The sequence below is a fragment of the Acomys russatus genome, chromosome 24 (genome assembly GCF_903995435.1).
Source record: "Acomys russatus chromosome 24, mAcoRus1.1, whole genome shotgun sequence".
NCBI classification, from domain to species: Eukaryota; Metazoa; Chordata; class Mammalia; order Rodentia; family Muridae; genus Acomys; species Acomys russatus.
This window is the reverse complement of record NC_067160.1, coordinates 51355491-51372988: the sequence shown is the minus strand read 5'-3', so window position 1 is coordinate 51372988 and position 17498 is coordinate 51355491. Positions and strand designations below refer to the sequence as shown.

The 17498-nt window shown below is 48.4% G+C and overlaps 1 protein-coding gene across 1 annotated transcript in view; it reads left to right on the top strand.

Annotated features, from left to right (window-relative positions):
* The first annotated feature begins 1677 nt into the window (after positions 1–1677).
* The window catches only part of Nup214 (nucleoporin 214), an 81950-nt gene continuing 66129 nt past the window's right edge, over positions 1678–17498 (top strand). Inside the window, 13 exon segments of the mRNA XM_051167195.1 lie at positions 1678–1763; positions 3518–3713; positions 5299–5450; positions 7152–7350; positions 7943–8013; positions 8541–8604; positions 9028–9131; positions 10883–10927; positions 10929–10990; positions 11831–11897; positions 13051–13177; positions 14580–14741; positions 16750–17215. Coding sequence (XP_051023152.1) covers positions 1719–1763; positions 3518–3713; positions 5299–5450; positions 7152–7350; positions 7943–8013; positions 8541–8604; positions 9028–9131; positions 10883–10927; positions 10929–10990; positions 11831–11897; positions 13051–13177; positions 14580–14741; positions 16750–17215 — 1760 coding nt within the window. The 5' untranslated portion in view covers positions 1678–1718.

Genomic DNA, 17498 nt, shown 5'->3' with positions numbered 1-17498 from the left:
GTAACCAGCAACGTGGGGACTGCCAAGTATGGCTTTGTCCCTGTGACTCAAAAGACGTTTTGTCGGGTAGATTCGGGTGAATGACATTATTGTGTGCTTGTCTGTGTATGGGTGGGATATGGTCTCCTGCAGACTGAAATAAACCACATCAATTTATCAGTGTCCTTATGTTTCTTGGAGGATGGCTCTGGGTTCAGTAGATTCCGAAGAAGCTGGGTGTGGTGGCGCACGCCTTTAATCCCAGCATTCGGGAGACAGAGGCAGGCAGATCGCTGTGAGTTCAAGGCCAGCCTGGTCTACAAAGTGAGTCCAGGATGGCCAAGGCTACACAGAGAAACCCTGTCTCGAAAAACAAATCAACAGTAGATTCAGAAGAGCTAGCTGACACAGGTACCAATTGAGTGAGTGTGGTCTGGGTGTCCCAGACAGTAGTTGACGTCATCTCACTAAAGCCCAAGACCACCCTTTTTTTTTTTAAAGATTCAGCGAGTATACGTGCACACCAGAAGAGGGCATCAAATCCCACTATAGATGGTTGTGAGCCACTTTGTGGTTGCTGGGAATTGAACTCAGGAGCAGACTCTGAGCCATCTCTACAGCGCCTGAAGATTCATGTCTACTTTTATTATTTTACAATGAATAGAGGCTTGGGGCACAGAAGCAACTTGTTGAGAAACGGCATGTGATAATGTGTCCTCTGGAGCTGACCCACCAGCTCCAAGTTCGGAACCTCCACTTTTATAATTCTATTCTAGAAACGTCTCCAACATCAGTCAGCATATCCAGATCTGAATCTTAAGCCTTCCTAGCTGAAAGCTATTGGATTATTTGTTAACTTGTTTTGTGTGGGATTCCCTTATTTCATTGAGAGGGTCTCCTGTAACCCAGGATATCTAGAGATTGCTAAGCAGCCAAGGGTGGCCTTGAATTTCTGATCCTCTGGCCTCTACCCCCTCAAGAGCTGCGCTTACAGGCACGCACCACCTCAAGGGGGGTTCTGATTAAAGTTACTAAACCCCTAAGGTGACTACAAACCTTGAAGGTTAAAGGAGCCACTGCAAGGCTAAGCACAGTTGTTTTGCGATGTGAAGTAGATACGGCTTATGCTCTGAAATGATTACGTTGGGAACAAGAAACACATTCGATGTCTGTCCTTTTCCCTCTCTGTTCTCAGCTTTGGGCAAAAAACGGTTCTGCATTGGCACAAGCCAGTCAGTCCACCCACTAACTCAATCTTTTTGCTGGCTCGTCCAAAACCTCAAAGCTGTCCCTTAGAAACAGTTTCAAAGTTCCTAACTCCTCTACGTAGGAAGTTACTAACAGATCGGCAGGGAAGTGGCACTGGGAAGTTTCCAGAGTCTTCGGGAGACAAAGCGTGCGCCACCCGGCGAAAGAATCCTTTGAAATGCGAGCGCGCGGTGCGCCTGTGGGAAGGAGGAGGCCGGCGCGCGCCTCAGGGCCACACCCTCTGCCCGGAACTGGCCAATGGGGCCCGCTAGATTGGCAAGCGCGCGACTTCTGAGAAGCCCACGGCTGCCTAGGCCCACACCGCAAACCGGCGTGGTTGACGTCAATCGCGCGCGCCGGAAGCGCGCATCTTCCGCGCGCCGCTGGCGCTAAGGGAAGGAAGTTGGGGCCGGAGCGGCCTGAGCTTGTGCTGGAAAGGCCGCGAGCGGCAGCGGCAGTGGCAGCTACTTGAACACCGTGAGGACGGCACGATGGGAGACGAGATGGACGCCATGATCCCTGAGCGGGAAATGAAGGTGAGAGACTGGCCAGGGCCTCCCTTGCCTGCGGCAGTCCTGCAGTTAGTTGCCTTGGAGCTCCGCCTCTGCCGGCTGCTACAACAGTTTGCCGGGTTCAGAGCGCACACCTCCCAGAGCGTCCGCAGCTCTGTGCGTGTCGCGGGCCTGAGGTCCCTCCAAGTGCGGGTCACCTGTCCTTGGATGGCGTTGGCCATGCCTCTTGAGTTACCCCAGCTACTCTCGTGTGCTGGTCGCCATAGGCGTAACAACGATTCTTGTTTATGGAGTGCGAGGCACTGTAGCCATCATCGCTGCAGCCCTTACAACTAGCCCATAAAAAGGAGTAAATTGAAGCTTTGAAAGTTAATTATCCGAAGTCATGTGGCCAGAACCTTATTTTTTAGGCAGGATCTCTTGCAGCAAGCTCAGTCTGGCTTCTAACTCTATGTAGTCGAGCCTGGTCTTGGACTCTTGATCTCCCTGCCTCCACCTTCTAAGTGCTGCGATTATTAGTGTGCATGCCGACAGTTGACCGAGAACCTCTCAGTATAGGTTCAGATTACCTAAGGTGGATCCAAGAAACACCATCTGCCTTCCAAAACCCCTAGTTAATAGGAATAGAAGGTCACTTTGGATCAGCCTGAAGTCAGAAAACTAAAGGGAAGGCAAGTAGACCTAACGATGAAGTGGGTACCCCCACCCCCAGCTTCTGGATACTGTGTTAATAGTTGATTTATATAATCTGGCAGAATGAATGCACAGAGACCCATAAACAGCTGACATTTGCGTGAAGGGATTCATTCACTAACGTGCATATAGGGGAGAGTGGTCCACACCATGTTTATAAACAGCTTTCTCGAGCTGTGAGCTGAGTCCCTGTGCTGAGTCCCCTCGTGGCCGTGGGCCATGCTCTTCAGATCCTCTGGGGTAGAGAGGCCTTGGAGCCACAGCGTGAATAGCAGTGTTTGAGTTATTGCCAGACCCAGAAAGGAGAGCTTGTTTTGTGTGCCTGTTCATTACACTGGCCCTCCATAGAATGGCCGCGGAGACCCAGTAGTATGACAATCACAAAAAGGGTAGGTGATTTATTCCTTTGTGAACCTGTGGTCTGGTCCCATAGGGAAAGTATGGGGTTTTTGTTTGTTTGTTTGTTTTTGTTTTGTTTTTCGAGACAGGGTTTCTCTGTGTATCCTTGGCTGTCCTGGACTCGCTTTGTAGACCAGGCTGGCCTCGAACTCACAGTGATCTGCCTGCCTCTGCCTCCCGAGTGCTGGGATTAAAAGCGTGCACTACCATGCCCAGCTCCCATAGGGAAAGTATGAATCCATAGCGTAATCCCATGGGGAAAGTGGTGTGAACTTTTGTCCACTATAGGCAACTGGGATTAAGAGTGTTTCTGGCTGTCTATATGCATTAAACATGGACTGCACAGAAATTAGTATGTATGTGCGTGTTAGACACCCTTTATGAAACATAAAGCTCTACAGAAATAAGTTTTCTCTTGTAGCTGTCACATTCTTTTCACTAAAACCCTAGCCTGTAGATAGGTTTAGAGTGTGTGGACTGTGCATGCATGCGTGTGTTTCTTTGGGGGGGGTTAACGAAGTGATTACAGATTAATAAAGTTCGAGGGTGTCAGGCCCCCAGGAATTGGAGTTATAGACAGTCATGAGCTACTGTGTTGATGCTGGGAATTGAACCCAGATCCTCTGGAAGAGCAGCCATAATTTCTCTTTCCTGAAATTTAATGTTCTTTTCATCCTCCAAAACAGGATTTTCAGTTTAGAGCCCTGAAGAAAGTGAGGATCTTTGACTCTCCTGAAGAGCTGCCCAAGGAGCGCTCGAGCGTGCTCGCCATATCCAATAAGTACGGCATGGTCTTTGCTGGTGGCACCAATGGCTTGTATGTTTTCCCTACTAAAAGCCTTCTTATCCAAAATAAACCTGGAGATGATCCCAATAAAATTGGTAAGCACTTTGATTTATATTGCATAGCAGAGATGGGCTGTGGTGACATGCTAATCAATGTGAAATTGCTAATTCTAATGTGAAAATTAAAATTTCTTTTTTGTTGGCCAGGCGGTGGTGGTGCACACCTTTAATCCCAGCACTGAGAGGCAGAGGCAGGTGGATCTCTGAGTTTGAGGCCAACCTGGTCTACAAAGTGAGTCCAGGACAGCCAAGGCTACACACAGAGAGAAGCCCTGTTTCAAAAAAAAACCAAAAAGGGCTGGAGAAATGGCTCAGAGGTTAAGAGCACTGACTGCTCTTCCAAAGGTCCTGAGTTCAATTCTCAGCAACCAAATGGTGGCTCACAACCATCTATAATGAGATCTGCTGCCCTCTTCTGGTATGCAGGAGTTACATACAGGCAAAACACTGTATGTGTATTAAATAAATAAATCTTAAAAAAAAAAAAAGAGAGAGAGAGAGAGAGAGAGAGAGAGAGAAAGAAATTCTTTTGGCCTTAAGATTGCCTTGCAGGGCACAATTTCAGTTAGGGCCCTGAAGCCTTTCTGAGCTTTCTTCTGAGCTCTCTGCTGTTGTTTCTGTGAGTCTTTCTGCTGGGTTGAGAGGAAAGAACTTTCCTCAGCTCTGGCTGTCTAGGAGAAGGCGTGCCAGCGCCACCCCACAGATGTGTATTTGGAGCATTGTAGCAAAAGCGTTTCCAGCAAGGTCAGTAGGAAGAGTCCTGGGATAGCTAATGCACTGTTAGCTACTCAGAGGAGACTTAAGATTAGTTCTTATAACTAGGTATCCAAAGGTGTGCATTGTTAGTCACGAGGAAGGCGGGAGAAAACCCCAGTAGGCTCCTGAGACAGCAGAATCTTTTATTATTCCTACCACATAAGCAGAGTTGCTGATCGATCAGGGCCACCGGACAAGGACTCAGGAGACCTTTTTCTCCTGCCAGCTAGTAGGGACTAAAGTAGGGTTTATAAGCATAAAACCCACAAGCACCTGGGACAAGTTACTGTTACAATTTTCACCAATCAGGACTTGGGATTGGGGGCTCTTCCCGGGTGTTCCATCATTGTCAGCTGACATTGAATCGAAGTGTTTTTGTCCAACCAGTCACCTTCACCTGTTCTTTCCATTAGGAACAGGCATTATGTTTTAGGTAACTGTTGATTAGAGAGGGGGTTGACCAGCTTCTAAAGTCCCCAGTTCCTCCAGGGCCCGGGAATATGAGCTTTGTTTCACCCTATAGGTAAAATGGAGTCTGAAATCAAAGTGGCAGTACTTATTACCTGTTCCCAACAGCTATATGGTTTTTTGTTTTTGTTTTGTTTTGTTTCAAGACAGGATTTCTCTGTGTAGCCTTGGCTGTCCTGGACTTGATTTGTAGGTCAGGCTGGCCTCGAACTCACAGCGTTCCGCCTGCCTCTGCCTCCTGAGTGCTGGGATTAAAGGCGTGCGCCACCACTGCTGGGCTTCCAACAGGTACATATTTATACAGATGAAAAAAATGTTTCCTATTGACTTGGATAAAGGATTGTGGTTGTGTGTCTTTTACATGCTGTTTTCTGCTTTGTCTTTTCTGTTTCCATAGTTGAGACAGTTCAAGGCTTGAATGTACCTATGAAATTCCCAGTACATCACCTGGCACTGAGCTGTGATAACCTCACACTCTCTGCATGCATGATGTCCAGTGACTATGGCTCCATCATAGCTTTTTTTGACGTTCGCACATTTTCAAATCAGGTAAGCTACCATAAACTATGCTTTCAACATGGGAACAAAGAGATTTCCTCATAGACATTCTGATTTGGAAGCTGTGCATGGCTGTTCCCTGGTATGGTTAAGGGAAAGGTTTCTATTGTAGACATAAGAGAGCAAACAGTCAGAGGAATTTGAAACAGTCGAGGGCAGAGAAGGTAGACTGAACGTGACCAGCTGACTGGCTATGGCCAGGGCCCTGTGAGAAGGGAGAATATCAGGCCATAGAGAATAGAGAAACCCTATCGAGGGAGGCGGGGCCAGGAGCATATCAGAATAGCAGGGTTACAAGGGACTGAGTGGTTGCAGTGAAGGACGTCAGGGAGCTGGAGGAGTGTAGGGTCGGGGAGGAGGTTAGAAGGGCTAGGATGCTAGTATGGACTCTGAAATATGCAACAGTTATTTAAACGTGTGATACTGGAGGAGCCTGGAGGGCAGCATTAGCTTTCACATGCTGATAGATGCCACAGGTAGCCATATGTCCCTTCAGAGGTAAAGGAAATGACTCCTTTTGGTAGATGGGAACTAATTTACAAGGTCTCAGAAGGCTGGCTTTTATCTAACAAGCAGAAATCCTCAGACAATAGTCTAGGTTGAGCCTATTTCTGGATATATAGACTGCCTTTTGGGGTTTGAGGAATTTGAGTTTCCTTTGGACCTAACAAATGCATCTCTGGTCGATGTGAAGACTTTTTGGGTTAAAATAGAGATTATAAAAATATTCCTGAAATATAGACTCATAAGTCTTAGAGACAGAAAACATTTTAGTAAAGTCTAATATGTCCTGTACCAAGTTAACATTTCTCATTTACACACAAGACTGTCAAGAGGAGGCTTAGAGATCTGCTTCGTGACACACCATGGAGCTAGTGGAGAAGGCCAATCGTTGCTCTAGGATCTCCTGGTGCAGGGCTCCTCCCTCCAGGCAGGTGATTCAGTAGCAGTATAGAGCACTGGCTGTGGCCAGGCGTGGTGGCGCACGCCTTTAATCCCAGTACTCGGGAGGCAGAGCCAGGTGGATCGCTGTGAGTTCGAGGCCAGCCTGGTCTACAAAGTCCAGCATAGTCAAGGCTACACAGAGAAACCCTGTCTCGAAAAACAAACAAAACAAAGAGCACTGGCTCTGTGCTTGGGATTAGGTATTTGTACGGCTTGTCTTCTTTTTCCATGCTTCCTACAGTGGGTAAGTCGCCTTCATTTTACAGGTGGAAAGGCAGATGTCAGAACATGCTGGCACCCACCTATAGTCCTAGACCAAAGCAGGCAAATAAATGGAGAGCGTGAGGCCAGACCAGGCTATGTCAGCAAGAACCTGTTTCTAAAACAGGCAAATAAAACTCACCTGCACCAAAAACCGAAGAAAGGAACCAAAAGGTCTGGCCAGGGTCGTTAAGAAGCAGATCCAAGGATTCAGTGGTCTCCCTGCTGCTTATCTACTCTGACATTTGCATATCCCTGCCGGCAGGCCCCTGCGCGGAGGGGGATTATTGATGGCCATTTCTAAGTTCCATTGAATTGTTCATAACAAACAGATTGCTATGCAAAGCCACTTCTTGTTTTCTTAGTTATGAAGAAATATGGAGTTTGACTTAAGAATGCATATTCAGTCATTTCCTCTGAATCCTAAACGCCTTTGTGTTTATTAATTTATTAATTTATTTTGCAAATGTGCACTTATTTTAACAGGCTAAACCACTGAAGCGCCCATTTGCCTATCACAAGCTTTCAAAGGATGCAAGCGGGATGGTGACTGATATGAAGTGGAACCCCACTGTCCCTTCCATGGTGGCAGTTTGTCTGGCCGATGGCAGTATTTCTGTCCTGCAAGTTACAGATGTGGTGAAAGTGTGTGCCACTCTTCCTCCCTCAACGGCAGTTACATGTGGTGGGTAATAAAGGCTTTACACCCATAAAGCACGGTAGTGGCAAGCTCTTTAAAAATTAATTTCTGGAAGTGAAAGTGGATGGCTTTCTTATTTTGTGTGGGTCATTGGGGATGGGGGTGGGTGGGGATTGGAACTGTTCTTTATTTCTATAGTTAATGGTCTTGAAGCCAGACAGCACACGAGTTATCTGAGTGTGCTCGGGCTGTGGAGATAAAGGAATATTTTGGCACAGCTCATTTAAAACTAGATTTTTGAGAATAATCGTCTAAAAGAGCGGCCATCTGAAAGTCATTGTGCCTCTGTGCAAAGCACCAGAAGTAACAGATAGAAACAGCAGCGTGAGTCCTGGCCCTCTAAAGACCTGCGTTCTCCTTGCCTGGCAAAACTGTGCTGGAAGAACATTGTTAGCTCTCAGCCTGCGGCCCAGTGGCATGTGTAACTCGTACTTTGCTGGTACTGTTAAAATGGTTGTACTTTCTCCATTTTGCCTGGGGATGAGCTCACTGTCTTTTTGTGGTGTGTCTAGATAATAGAGCTTCCTTTCTTTTCCCTCGGTTTTTAAATTTTTAATTGAGAGCATTTTCTTCCTAGTGTGCTGGAGTCCCAAAGGAAAGCAGCTGGCAGTAGGAAAGCAGAATGGAACTGTGGTCCAGTATCTTCCTGTGAGTCACTGCTTTGCACTTGAGAACCTTTCTTATTTAAGTGACTGCTGTTGGGGGTGGTTCTGGGACATCTTTGACTTTTTTCTTTTCTGCCTTTTTGGTTTTAGTTTAGGTTTGGTTTTCTCTATGCAATAGTCCTATCTGTCCTGGCACTCTTTGTAAACCATGCTGGCCTTGAACTCACAGAGCTCTACCAGCCTCTACCTCCCAAAGTACTGGGACTAAAGGCTTGCGCCACCATCACCTGGCATAAATACATCTAATAACTTAGTGTACTGAGGTCTGCTTTCCCGCTCTGTACAGGGAACTTCTCTCTTCAGTGGCTCCATATTGTCTGCTGTGTAGAAAGGCACCTGCATCTGAAGGTGTTGATGTGAGCCTTTCCCTGGAGTTGGGGGGTGCTAGGAAAAGATGCTGTGCTCTTTGTGGTGGGGCACGGAACACCAGGTTCTAGGGGGTCTGATTGGATTTGACTGTTTCAGTGAGTTAAGCCTTATTTCATTTGACATTTCTCAAATCTCTTTCAGACTTTGCAGGAAAAAAAGGTCATTCCATGCCCTCCATTTTACGAGTCAGACCACCCTGTCAGAGGTAAGGACTGCCTGCTTATATTCTAGACTCTACTGCAGCCATTCTAGCCACGCGGGATCCTCCGTCTCTTCTCAGGAGAGCGTGGGAGCCAGTCTCATACTAAACGTCTGAGTTACTTAGTTATGTCGCTTGAAATGGATCTTGGATTTTTATAAGAATTCTTCATCATTTTCCCTAATAATAATCCTGCAGGAAACCTACTAGTTTTAAGAAACTGGGTTAATTGAAGCCTTTGTGGCTGTGAATTGTTATTCATCGGAGTATGGACCTTTGTAAAGCCATAGTAGTTCAATCCTGCCCCCCCCCACACCCCTACACCCCCCCTCAGTTAACTCTTGACGCACACAGTGGCTGCATGATGCTTTTGCTGCGTCTTTCTTGCTGAGATTGGTTGCTTAGGAATTAGGGGTGTGTGTCTTTCAGTTCTAGATGTGCTGTGGATTGGTACGTACGTCTTCACGATAGTTTATGCTGGTGCAGATGGGACCTTGGAAGCCTGTCCAGATGTGGTGATGGCTCTACTCCCGGTAAGCATGTAAAAAGTCATCTTTATCTTCTGAGAGTCACAGAGGTCTTCTAGTAAAGGTCACTTAGAAGTAAGTTCCTTTCTTTATTGGCCGTGATATTGAGTTGGGTGTAAGTTTTCAATGTCACGTGGGATCAAAATTATGGTGTCCATTTAGAGCATTGTCTTCATCCTGTTCTGTTGCAGTGAAGACGCACTATGACCAAGGCAGCTCTTGTGTAAGCTTTATAAAGTATTTTTGTGCGGACTTGCTTACAGTTCTTTAGGGTTAGTCCATGGTCATCATGCAGGGAGCAGACAGGCGTACTGCTGGAGCAGCGCTGGGAGCTTTACACCCTGAGTGGAGCAGCAGATAGCCAAAGACACTTGGCTCGGTGTGGGCTTCTGGAGTCTCCCTCCCTCCCAGTGACACACCTCCAACAAGGCCACACCTCTTAATCCTTCCCAAACAATTCCACTAGCTGGGGACCAAGCATTCAAACCACCACGAGCATGGTTTAATTATGAAATTTTTTTAAAAAGGATAAAATGTGCTTACTTAGGCTGTAATTTAGAAAAGAAAGGGAATGTTTTGATTTAAAAAGGATTTATTTTATGTACGGGTTTGCCTACATGTATGTATGCATATTTCATGTGTGCCTGATGCCCCCAGAGGTCAGAAATGGGCACCAGATCCCCTGGAACTGGAGTGTGCTAGAAAGTGAACCCAAGTCCTCTGTAAAGGCAGTAAGTGCTCTTAACTACTGAGCAATCTCTCTAGCCCCTGTCTTAATTTTGTTGTTGTTTCTGAGACAGGATTTCTCTGTGTAGCCTTGGCTGTCCTGAATTTTTTGTAGACCAGGCTGGCCTGGAACTCACAGAGATCCTCCTGCCTCTGCCTCCCCGAGTACTGGGATTAAAGGTGTGCGTCACATTGTCTGGTTCCCTATCTTGATTTTTTTGTTGTTGTTTTGTTTTGTTTTGTTTTGTTTTTCAAGACAGGGTTTCTCTGTGTAACAGCTCTGGCTGTCCTGGAACTTGCTTTGTAGACCAGGCTGGCCTCGAACTCACAGAGATCCGTCTGCCTCTGCCTCCCAAGTGCTGGGATTAAAAATGTGCAGCACCTCCGCCCAGCCCTCTCTTGATTTTTAATATTCATTTATTTACCAGATATTTATGAGATGCAAGCAGTGTGTTGGGCACTGTTTTAGAGCTGAGGATACAGAAGTGACCAGGTCAAAGTACTTGCTCTTAAGGATCCCACACGCTGACGAAGGGGGTAGTTGATAATTTGTAGTCAGAGAGTGGTGGTTGCAGTAACTCTTGGGTGTCTGCTGCTGTTGAGTTTAAAATCATGTTCTTCGATAACCTCAGTAACGTTTTTGTGGGAAGTAATACTAAAAAAAAGTACTGGCTGCTTGCCAGTGTGTTCTGTGGTAGCTGAGAGTGGTCAGGGAAGCGTTGTTCACAGCACTCAGGCTGCGAGGATCTGTTGTACGGCTAAGAAAACAGGAATGTAAAGGCCGAGTGAGCCACCCCTATGTGTCCTGTGGTAGGTGTGGCAGGGCACAGTCCTATTCCGTTTGCCTGGTGGTTGTGATTCTGGTCCTCATGAGACCTGGTGTACCTTCAGAGCTCATCCCTGGGTTCATGCACAGATTTTGTATCAAGTTTCTGATTAAGCCTGAGTGAATTTTGTCTTGAGACTGTGAGCTGTGTAGGAGTACAGAGAAATTGCATGTGTGATTCTCTCTCTCTTTCTCTTGTTTATAGAAAAAAGAAGAAAAGCACCCGGAAATATTTGTGAACTTCATGGAGCCCCTGCTATAGCAGCTGCGCAGAGCGACAGCATCATTACTACCTCAGTTTCATTGAGGAGTGGTGAGTAGAGCACTCCTGCTGCTGTGTCAGGCCAGTAAGAGAGCAAAGTACAGGCTGAGAGGCCCTCAGTGTGTTTCCCGTCAGTGGATGGTAATGTCCTATGGCTGCAGTGGCTCCTCCCAATCCTGACTTATTTATAATCAATGTATACTAGTCTGCAGAGTCCAATACATGTTCACCTACCCCTTCTTCCACCACCATCCCCCACCCTCACCCCCGTACCCCCCGTTTGGTGTTTGAGGCAAGGTCTCACTATTAGCCCTGGCTGGTACTCATTGTGTAGAGCAAGCTGGCCTCAATCCATAGAGGTCCCCCTGCCTCTGCCTTCAGGGATGGGGCTGCCACCACATCCAGTCTCATAAAGGCCAGTGTTCTCAACCACAGTGACACACTACAGTGGAAATACTCATGTGTTTGTTTGAAAAAGAGTCCTTTGTAGCCCAGACTAACCTTCAATTTACAGTGATCCTCCTGCCTCAGACTTCTGAGTGCTGGGATTACAGCTGGCCTAAAAGCACTGATCCCTAAGGGACTCATGCAAGGTTTCTCCAGGAGCAGTTTGCCTTTGGAAGTCCCCTGCAGCGTCTCTTCTTGAGCTGGAGCTCCCTGTTGCGGGCCAGGGTTCTTGTTGCGACTTGGTTTTGTGTGTCTCCCGTGTCGTGCACGGATAGTAGTGTGCAGGTTTCCAGGGCTTTAGAACTAAAAAGCTCAGCCCTACATCTAGCACCTGCCACCCTCTCTTCTAGATAGGAAACCTTACCCTGTGTTGGCACTGGGGACCCAGTCAGGTTCGGGCTGTTGATGGGCTGAAATGTAATGACCTTTTGTTTGGCTCTTAAGGGACTTAGTGCTGGCCGCATCTGCAGCTTCAACAGAAGTCAGTATCCTTGCTCGACAAAGTGACCAGGTAAATTTTCCTTTTTTGTCACTTTGATGTTGAATGATGCTTTTTTGAGAGAGGTCACAGTGGAGGTAACTAGTTAAGACTATAGTGAGGGCAGATCCCTTTTTTTTTGTTTCTTTGTTTTTTTTGTTTTGTTTTTTTGAGACAGGGTTTCTCTGTGTAGCCTTGGCAGTCCTGGACTCGCTTTGTAGACCAGGCTGGCCTCGAACTCACAGCGATCCGTCTGCCTCTGCCTCCCAAGTGCTGGGATTAAAGGCGTGCGCCACCACGCCCAGCCTGGCACATCCCTTTCAATGAGCCTTTAGCTCAGAGACTCTAAAGGCCAACAACAATAATCTCCCTTCTTCCTCCCCTCCCGTACATACATGGTCTTACACAGGGCTGGGGTTGAACCCAGAGCCCTGTGCACGTGTGGCGAACACTCTACCAACCTTGGTATCTCTTCTTGTCACACTCGCCCTGATGGCCTAGTGCCTCTTCTGCTGTTCTCACCGTCTTGCTGCTTGCAGTCCCCACATGGCCACTGTCTGCATGCTGGCCTGAAACGGCTAGCAGGTCCTAAGAGTTCGGGCCAGCTTGGTTTGCTGCCGTGTGGCTGCACCTTGCTTACTCGGCACAGCTTGTGTTTTTCTAGCTTCGTGACTTGTCTCCTGCTCCCTTGTGACTCCTGCTGCCCAGTTCATCAGGACAGAAGGCTAGAGAGAGTGTTGATGAATCTTTAGACTCATTTGTTGCATGGGAATCAGGAGCAAGAGCGGAGCAACTGGCAAGAGGTAGAAGCTTCTCATGGAGTGTAAGCAGCAGGACTGGCCAGTGGGAGGCACGAGGCAGAAAGGAGCTGAGGTTGCTGCCTTCTGTCTCAGCAGCGAATGACACAGGCGTCTGTGGGGTGTGTCTGTCTTTAGGAACTGCCAAGTTCTGGGAGGCACCAGGCAGGGGTGGGCACACCGGGAGCAGGTGCTGAAGCCGGCTCACTTAGCCACTCACATGCGGGCTGCTTCTGGCTTTTAGATGTTATTCCTGGTGTCAGCTTCCCCATCAGCGCAGGAAGCCGAGCCACGCCGTGTGTTCCCTGGGGACTGAGTGGTGCCGGGAGGAATCAGTGCCAGTGCTAAGCAACACATGTTTCTGTCGTGTCTCTCCCACCCCCCTTCAGACTAACTGGGAATCTTGGCTACTGGAGGATTCGAGTCGAGCCGAGCTGCCTGTGACAGACAAAAGTGATGACTCCTTGCCCATGGGTGTTGCCATAGATTATACCAACGAAGTAGAAGTCGCCATCAGTGAGTGTTCTGTAATGGCTGATGCTTAGAGGCCTTAGCACATTTCTCCCTGCAGAGTGGTGGAGGACACGTCATGACAGTCTAAGCTACCCAAAGATGGGTATCACTGATGGCCCACAGCTGCACACAGGGAGTGCGTAGCATTTGAATTTCGTGGCATACTTTTCTGCCCATATGGTTCCCTAGTGACCTCCCAAGGGAGTGTCACCGTCAGCTGGCATTGTACCCACCGGTGCCTCAGCTAAAGGGAAGAATGAGGGACTAGACCCCCCAGCTCATGTTTCCCACACGGGGCTGCGCATGTTCTGAGTATGTCTTCCCTTTGGAGGTCAGCAGTGTGACTCCAGCGACAGGTGTGGTGAGGCAGCTGAAGACTGTTTGCCTGTGAACTTCACTGTGGAGCTGGCCTGGCCAGGCACTGCTGAGCTCTGTGCCCTTTTCCTGGTTTAGTAGATACATTTGGTCTGAGGAGCTTGTGCTCTTCTCCTCTTGTGTACTTAAAATTCAACTGTGAATGAGTATAAAGTAGTTTAACTTGGGGGGGGGGGGGGTGTGTGTGTGGGGTGTGTGTGTGTGTGTGTGTGTGTGTGTGTGTGTGTGTGTGTGTGTGTGTGTCTGTGTGTGTGTCTGTGTGTGTGTGTCTGTGTGTGTGTGTCTGTGTATGTGTGTGTGTGTAAGAGCCACCTTGTTATTTCTGTACCAAACCCGGCATTGCCGGGAGACTCACATCTTGTCAAGGTAGTGCTGAACCTGCCTCCAGGTGGAGGAGCCTGGGAGAGTGCAGGGCTGCTAGAGTGTCCCTCGAGGTCTGGCAGCATGTGGTGATGTCTAGTGTGAGCTCTCGTGTCCCTCAAGGTCCAGCAGCATGTGGTGATGACTACGTGAGCTCTCGTGTCCCTCAGGGTCCGGCAGCATGTGGTGATCTCTAGAGTGAGCTCTCGTGTCTCTCGAGGTCCAGCAGCATGTGGTGATCTCTAGAGTGAGCTTTCGTGTCCCTCAGGGTCCGGCAGCATGTGGTGATCTCTAGAGTGAGCTCTCGTGTCCCTCGGGGTCCAGCAGCCTGTGGTGATGTCTAGAGTGAGCTCTCGTGTCCCTCGGGGTCCAGCAGCATGTGGTGATGTCTAGAGTGAGCTCTCGTGTCCCTCGGGGTCCAGCAGCATGTGGTGATCTCTAGAGTGAGCTCTCGTGTCTCTCGAGGTCCAGCAGCATGTGGTGATCTCTAGAGTGAGCTTTCGTGTCCCTCAGGGTCCGGCAGCATGTGGTGATGTCTAGCGTGAGCTCTTGGTGCAGCTGCTGCTTGTTCACGTCTGAGTGAGCAGCACCTCAGACCTCTTACGCAGGGCAGCTGCCCTCCAGGCCCAGAAACTGACTTGACTCTTATCACCTGTTTTCTTTTTGACAGACGAAGAAAAGACTCTTCCTCCCGCTCCGGTTCTCCTGTTACTTTCAACAGATGGTGTGCTTTGTCCATTTTATATGATCAATCAAAATCCTGGGGTTCGGTCCCTAATGAAGACCTTGGAGCTGATCTCAACAGAAGGAGAGCGACAGCCCAAGTCCTCAGGTGTGTGCGCTGCCTCCTTCAGCAGCCCGTGAGCATCTCTAGTGACGGTGACTTAAAGATGCATGCGCTCATCCGCACACAGTCTGCGTACCAGGAAGGCTTCGGCTGGCCTTGTCCTGGAACCTGTGTGCACTTCTTTGGCTCCCTTCATCCCCAGGTTCATTCTCTAACCCTTGCTACACTTGACAGAAAGGAAGCTCAGCCATGTTGACCCTGGCTCTGTTGTGTGACCTATTTATCACGAGGGTTAGGCAAATGGGTGATTTTGCATGGACAGTAAAAAATGTAACTGAAAAACATTTCCAAGGTAGAAAGATGAGCCATGAAGAACCACTGTGTGCTATGTTGTGCTTTCGTGTAAAACAGTGCACCTAGAGAAACACTGGGAAGGAGCTATTAGACTCCAGTGGCTATTTCTGGCTTATGGGAATGTGGAGATTTTAGAGTCTCTTATTTCTATTTCATTAGCTTTTGATTTGTTTTTTCCATTCTCTTTTAGAACATAGTCAGGTAATGTCTGTATTGCAGAAAACTGAGAAAATCCAAGAGCAGGTTCCACAGACCATCAAGAGGAGCATAGTCGGCATTTGTGGTGGAATCTTTGTAGACATGCTAATACATGTATTAGCTACATGTGGGAACACATATAGACATGCTAATCTCTATGTCTACATTCCCCCAATAGTATTGTGTCATTTGTGGAAAGAAAATATCAAACTTGTTAGAAATGTTTTTTCCCATATATTGGATTTTGCTGTTTTCTCTTCCTCAGTTCTGAGAGAATGTAACTGATGCTTTTCTCGTTGTGTGGCTGAAATGCCCATAGTGTCACTAGTTCCACCAAGGACTGCTGACCATTAGGGCGAGATACGGTTATTTCTGCTTGGTGATGTTTTCATGCCATTCCTTAAGGCCGAGTGGCTCATGCATCATAGGACTCAAATACCATGGGCCCTGCCAGCTGCCGTGTGACCCCAAGTCATCTACCAGGATGTGGATAGACTGCCAGTGCCAGACCGAATTTCAGTTACTCACAGGGTGTCCTCTGTCTTATGGTCTCCCATCATGCTTTTCACGAGCACCTACACTCAGCCTCAGTCTGCATCAGGCCGACACCTGTGGGGCAGTTGTTTCTGGGCACTATTGTGCATGAGGGGCTGTGACCCACCACTGATGCCTGAGCACAGCCAGGGGGTGACAGCTGTTAGCTTTCTCTAGAACCTGTCCTCCTTCCTCCTCACCTGGTGCAGGGGAACCAGCTGTGTGAAGAAGGAGTCATGGACGTGGGGCCGAGCGCAGCTGAGCACAATCATAGGCTTGGAAGCCATTGCTGCTTCTGTCTGCTTCCACATAGCGGCTTCAGGAATGTGGTGTTGGGTGGCCAGTGGCAGCATGGCGATGGTCTTCAAGTCCTCAGTGCTAATCGCCCCAGGAGGAGTGTCTACAATTTCTTTAGGATGTGGCTTCTGTTTCTAGTTGTGGTCTAATGCTAACGGGCTGAAAGTGATGTCGGTCTACACGTGTCTCTTTCTGGGTCCATAGTTACTGTCTAAAAGAGGCAGCCAAGTCACCTTCCGAGACAGCGCTAGATATTCTGGATGTGACGGTTTACGTCACAAGGTGGTGTTTTCCCACTTGCATCCTCTCTATGCTCTTAGTATCTTCATGAAGACCTTAGCCTAACAGCCCAAGCCAACTAATGTAAATTGGAAGGGTTATTTATTAATTTGGTTTTTTGTGACAGGGTTTCTCTGTGTAGCCTTGGATATCCTGGGCTCTCTTTGTAGACCAGACTGGCCTCCAACTCAGAGAGATCCACCTGCCTCTGCCTCCCTGAGTAGGGGGATTATAGGCGGGTGCCGCCTTGCCTGTCTCCTGTCTGTTTTCTTAATAGGCACCATTTCCAGCTTCACCTGACCTCTCCCCTCCCCCCTTGCCTACAGTCACTTGGGCTACCAGGATTACAGTTTAACTTTGTTCTTTTGTTTCTCCTTGGTTTTCATTGCAGGAAGTTTTCCTACCACTCCAACCGCCCCTCAAGCCCCGCAGAACCTTGATGCCCCAGCAACGGCCTCTTTGTCCCTTGCACCTGTGCCCTCTGCTGCTGCTGCCACCACCTTCCCCTTGTCCTCTGCTGGGGGGCCCCCTTCTGTGTTCTCCTTTGGCCCTTCATCCTTAAAGTCATCTGTTTCTGTCACTGGGGAGCCCCCTCCATATCCCTCTGGTTCTGACAGTTCCAGAGCAGCACTGGGCTCTGGCACCTCCTCCTTTGCTTTTGCTCCTCCTTCCAAAGGCTCCCTGGCCCTGACCCCTGCAGCATCCTCCGTGGCCACACCTGCGTCTCCCTTCGCTTTCGGGTCATCAGGTTTTAAGCCCACCTCGGAAAGCACACCCATGCCCAGTGCCCCAAACACAGGCATGAAGCCTTCGTTCCCACCCTCAGCCTCTTCGGTGAAAGTCAACCTGAATGAGAAGTAAGTCACCTGGGAAGTCGAGTGGGTGGAAACCCTGCAGGACAGTCACTGAACTAGGGTCACTGAGTAGAGTGCTCAGCGGTCCTTCTGAGGGAGTACTTAGCAGTGGAAATGTAGCCAGTGGGAGGCCTTGCAGCTCTGCAGATCAAGTCCAGAAGTGGCTCTTGAAGGGTGTTTTATCTTTCCGAGTAGTTGTATCACTTTTTCAGGCTGTACAGATAGGAGCTATTCCTTATTATTAAAAAGGAAACAGCCCAGGCATACAGCCTGGAAAAGAAATGGG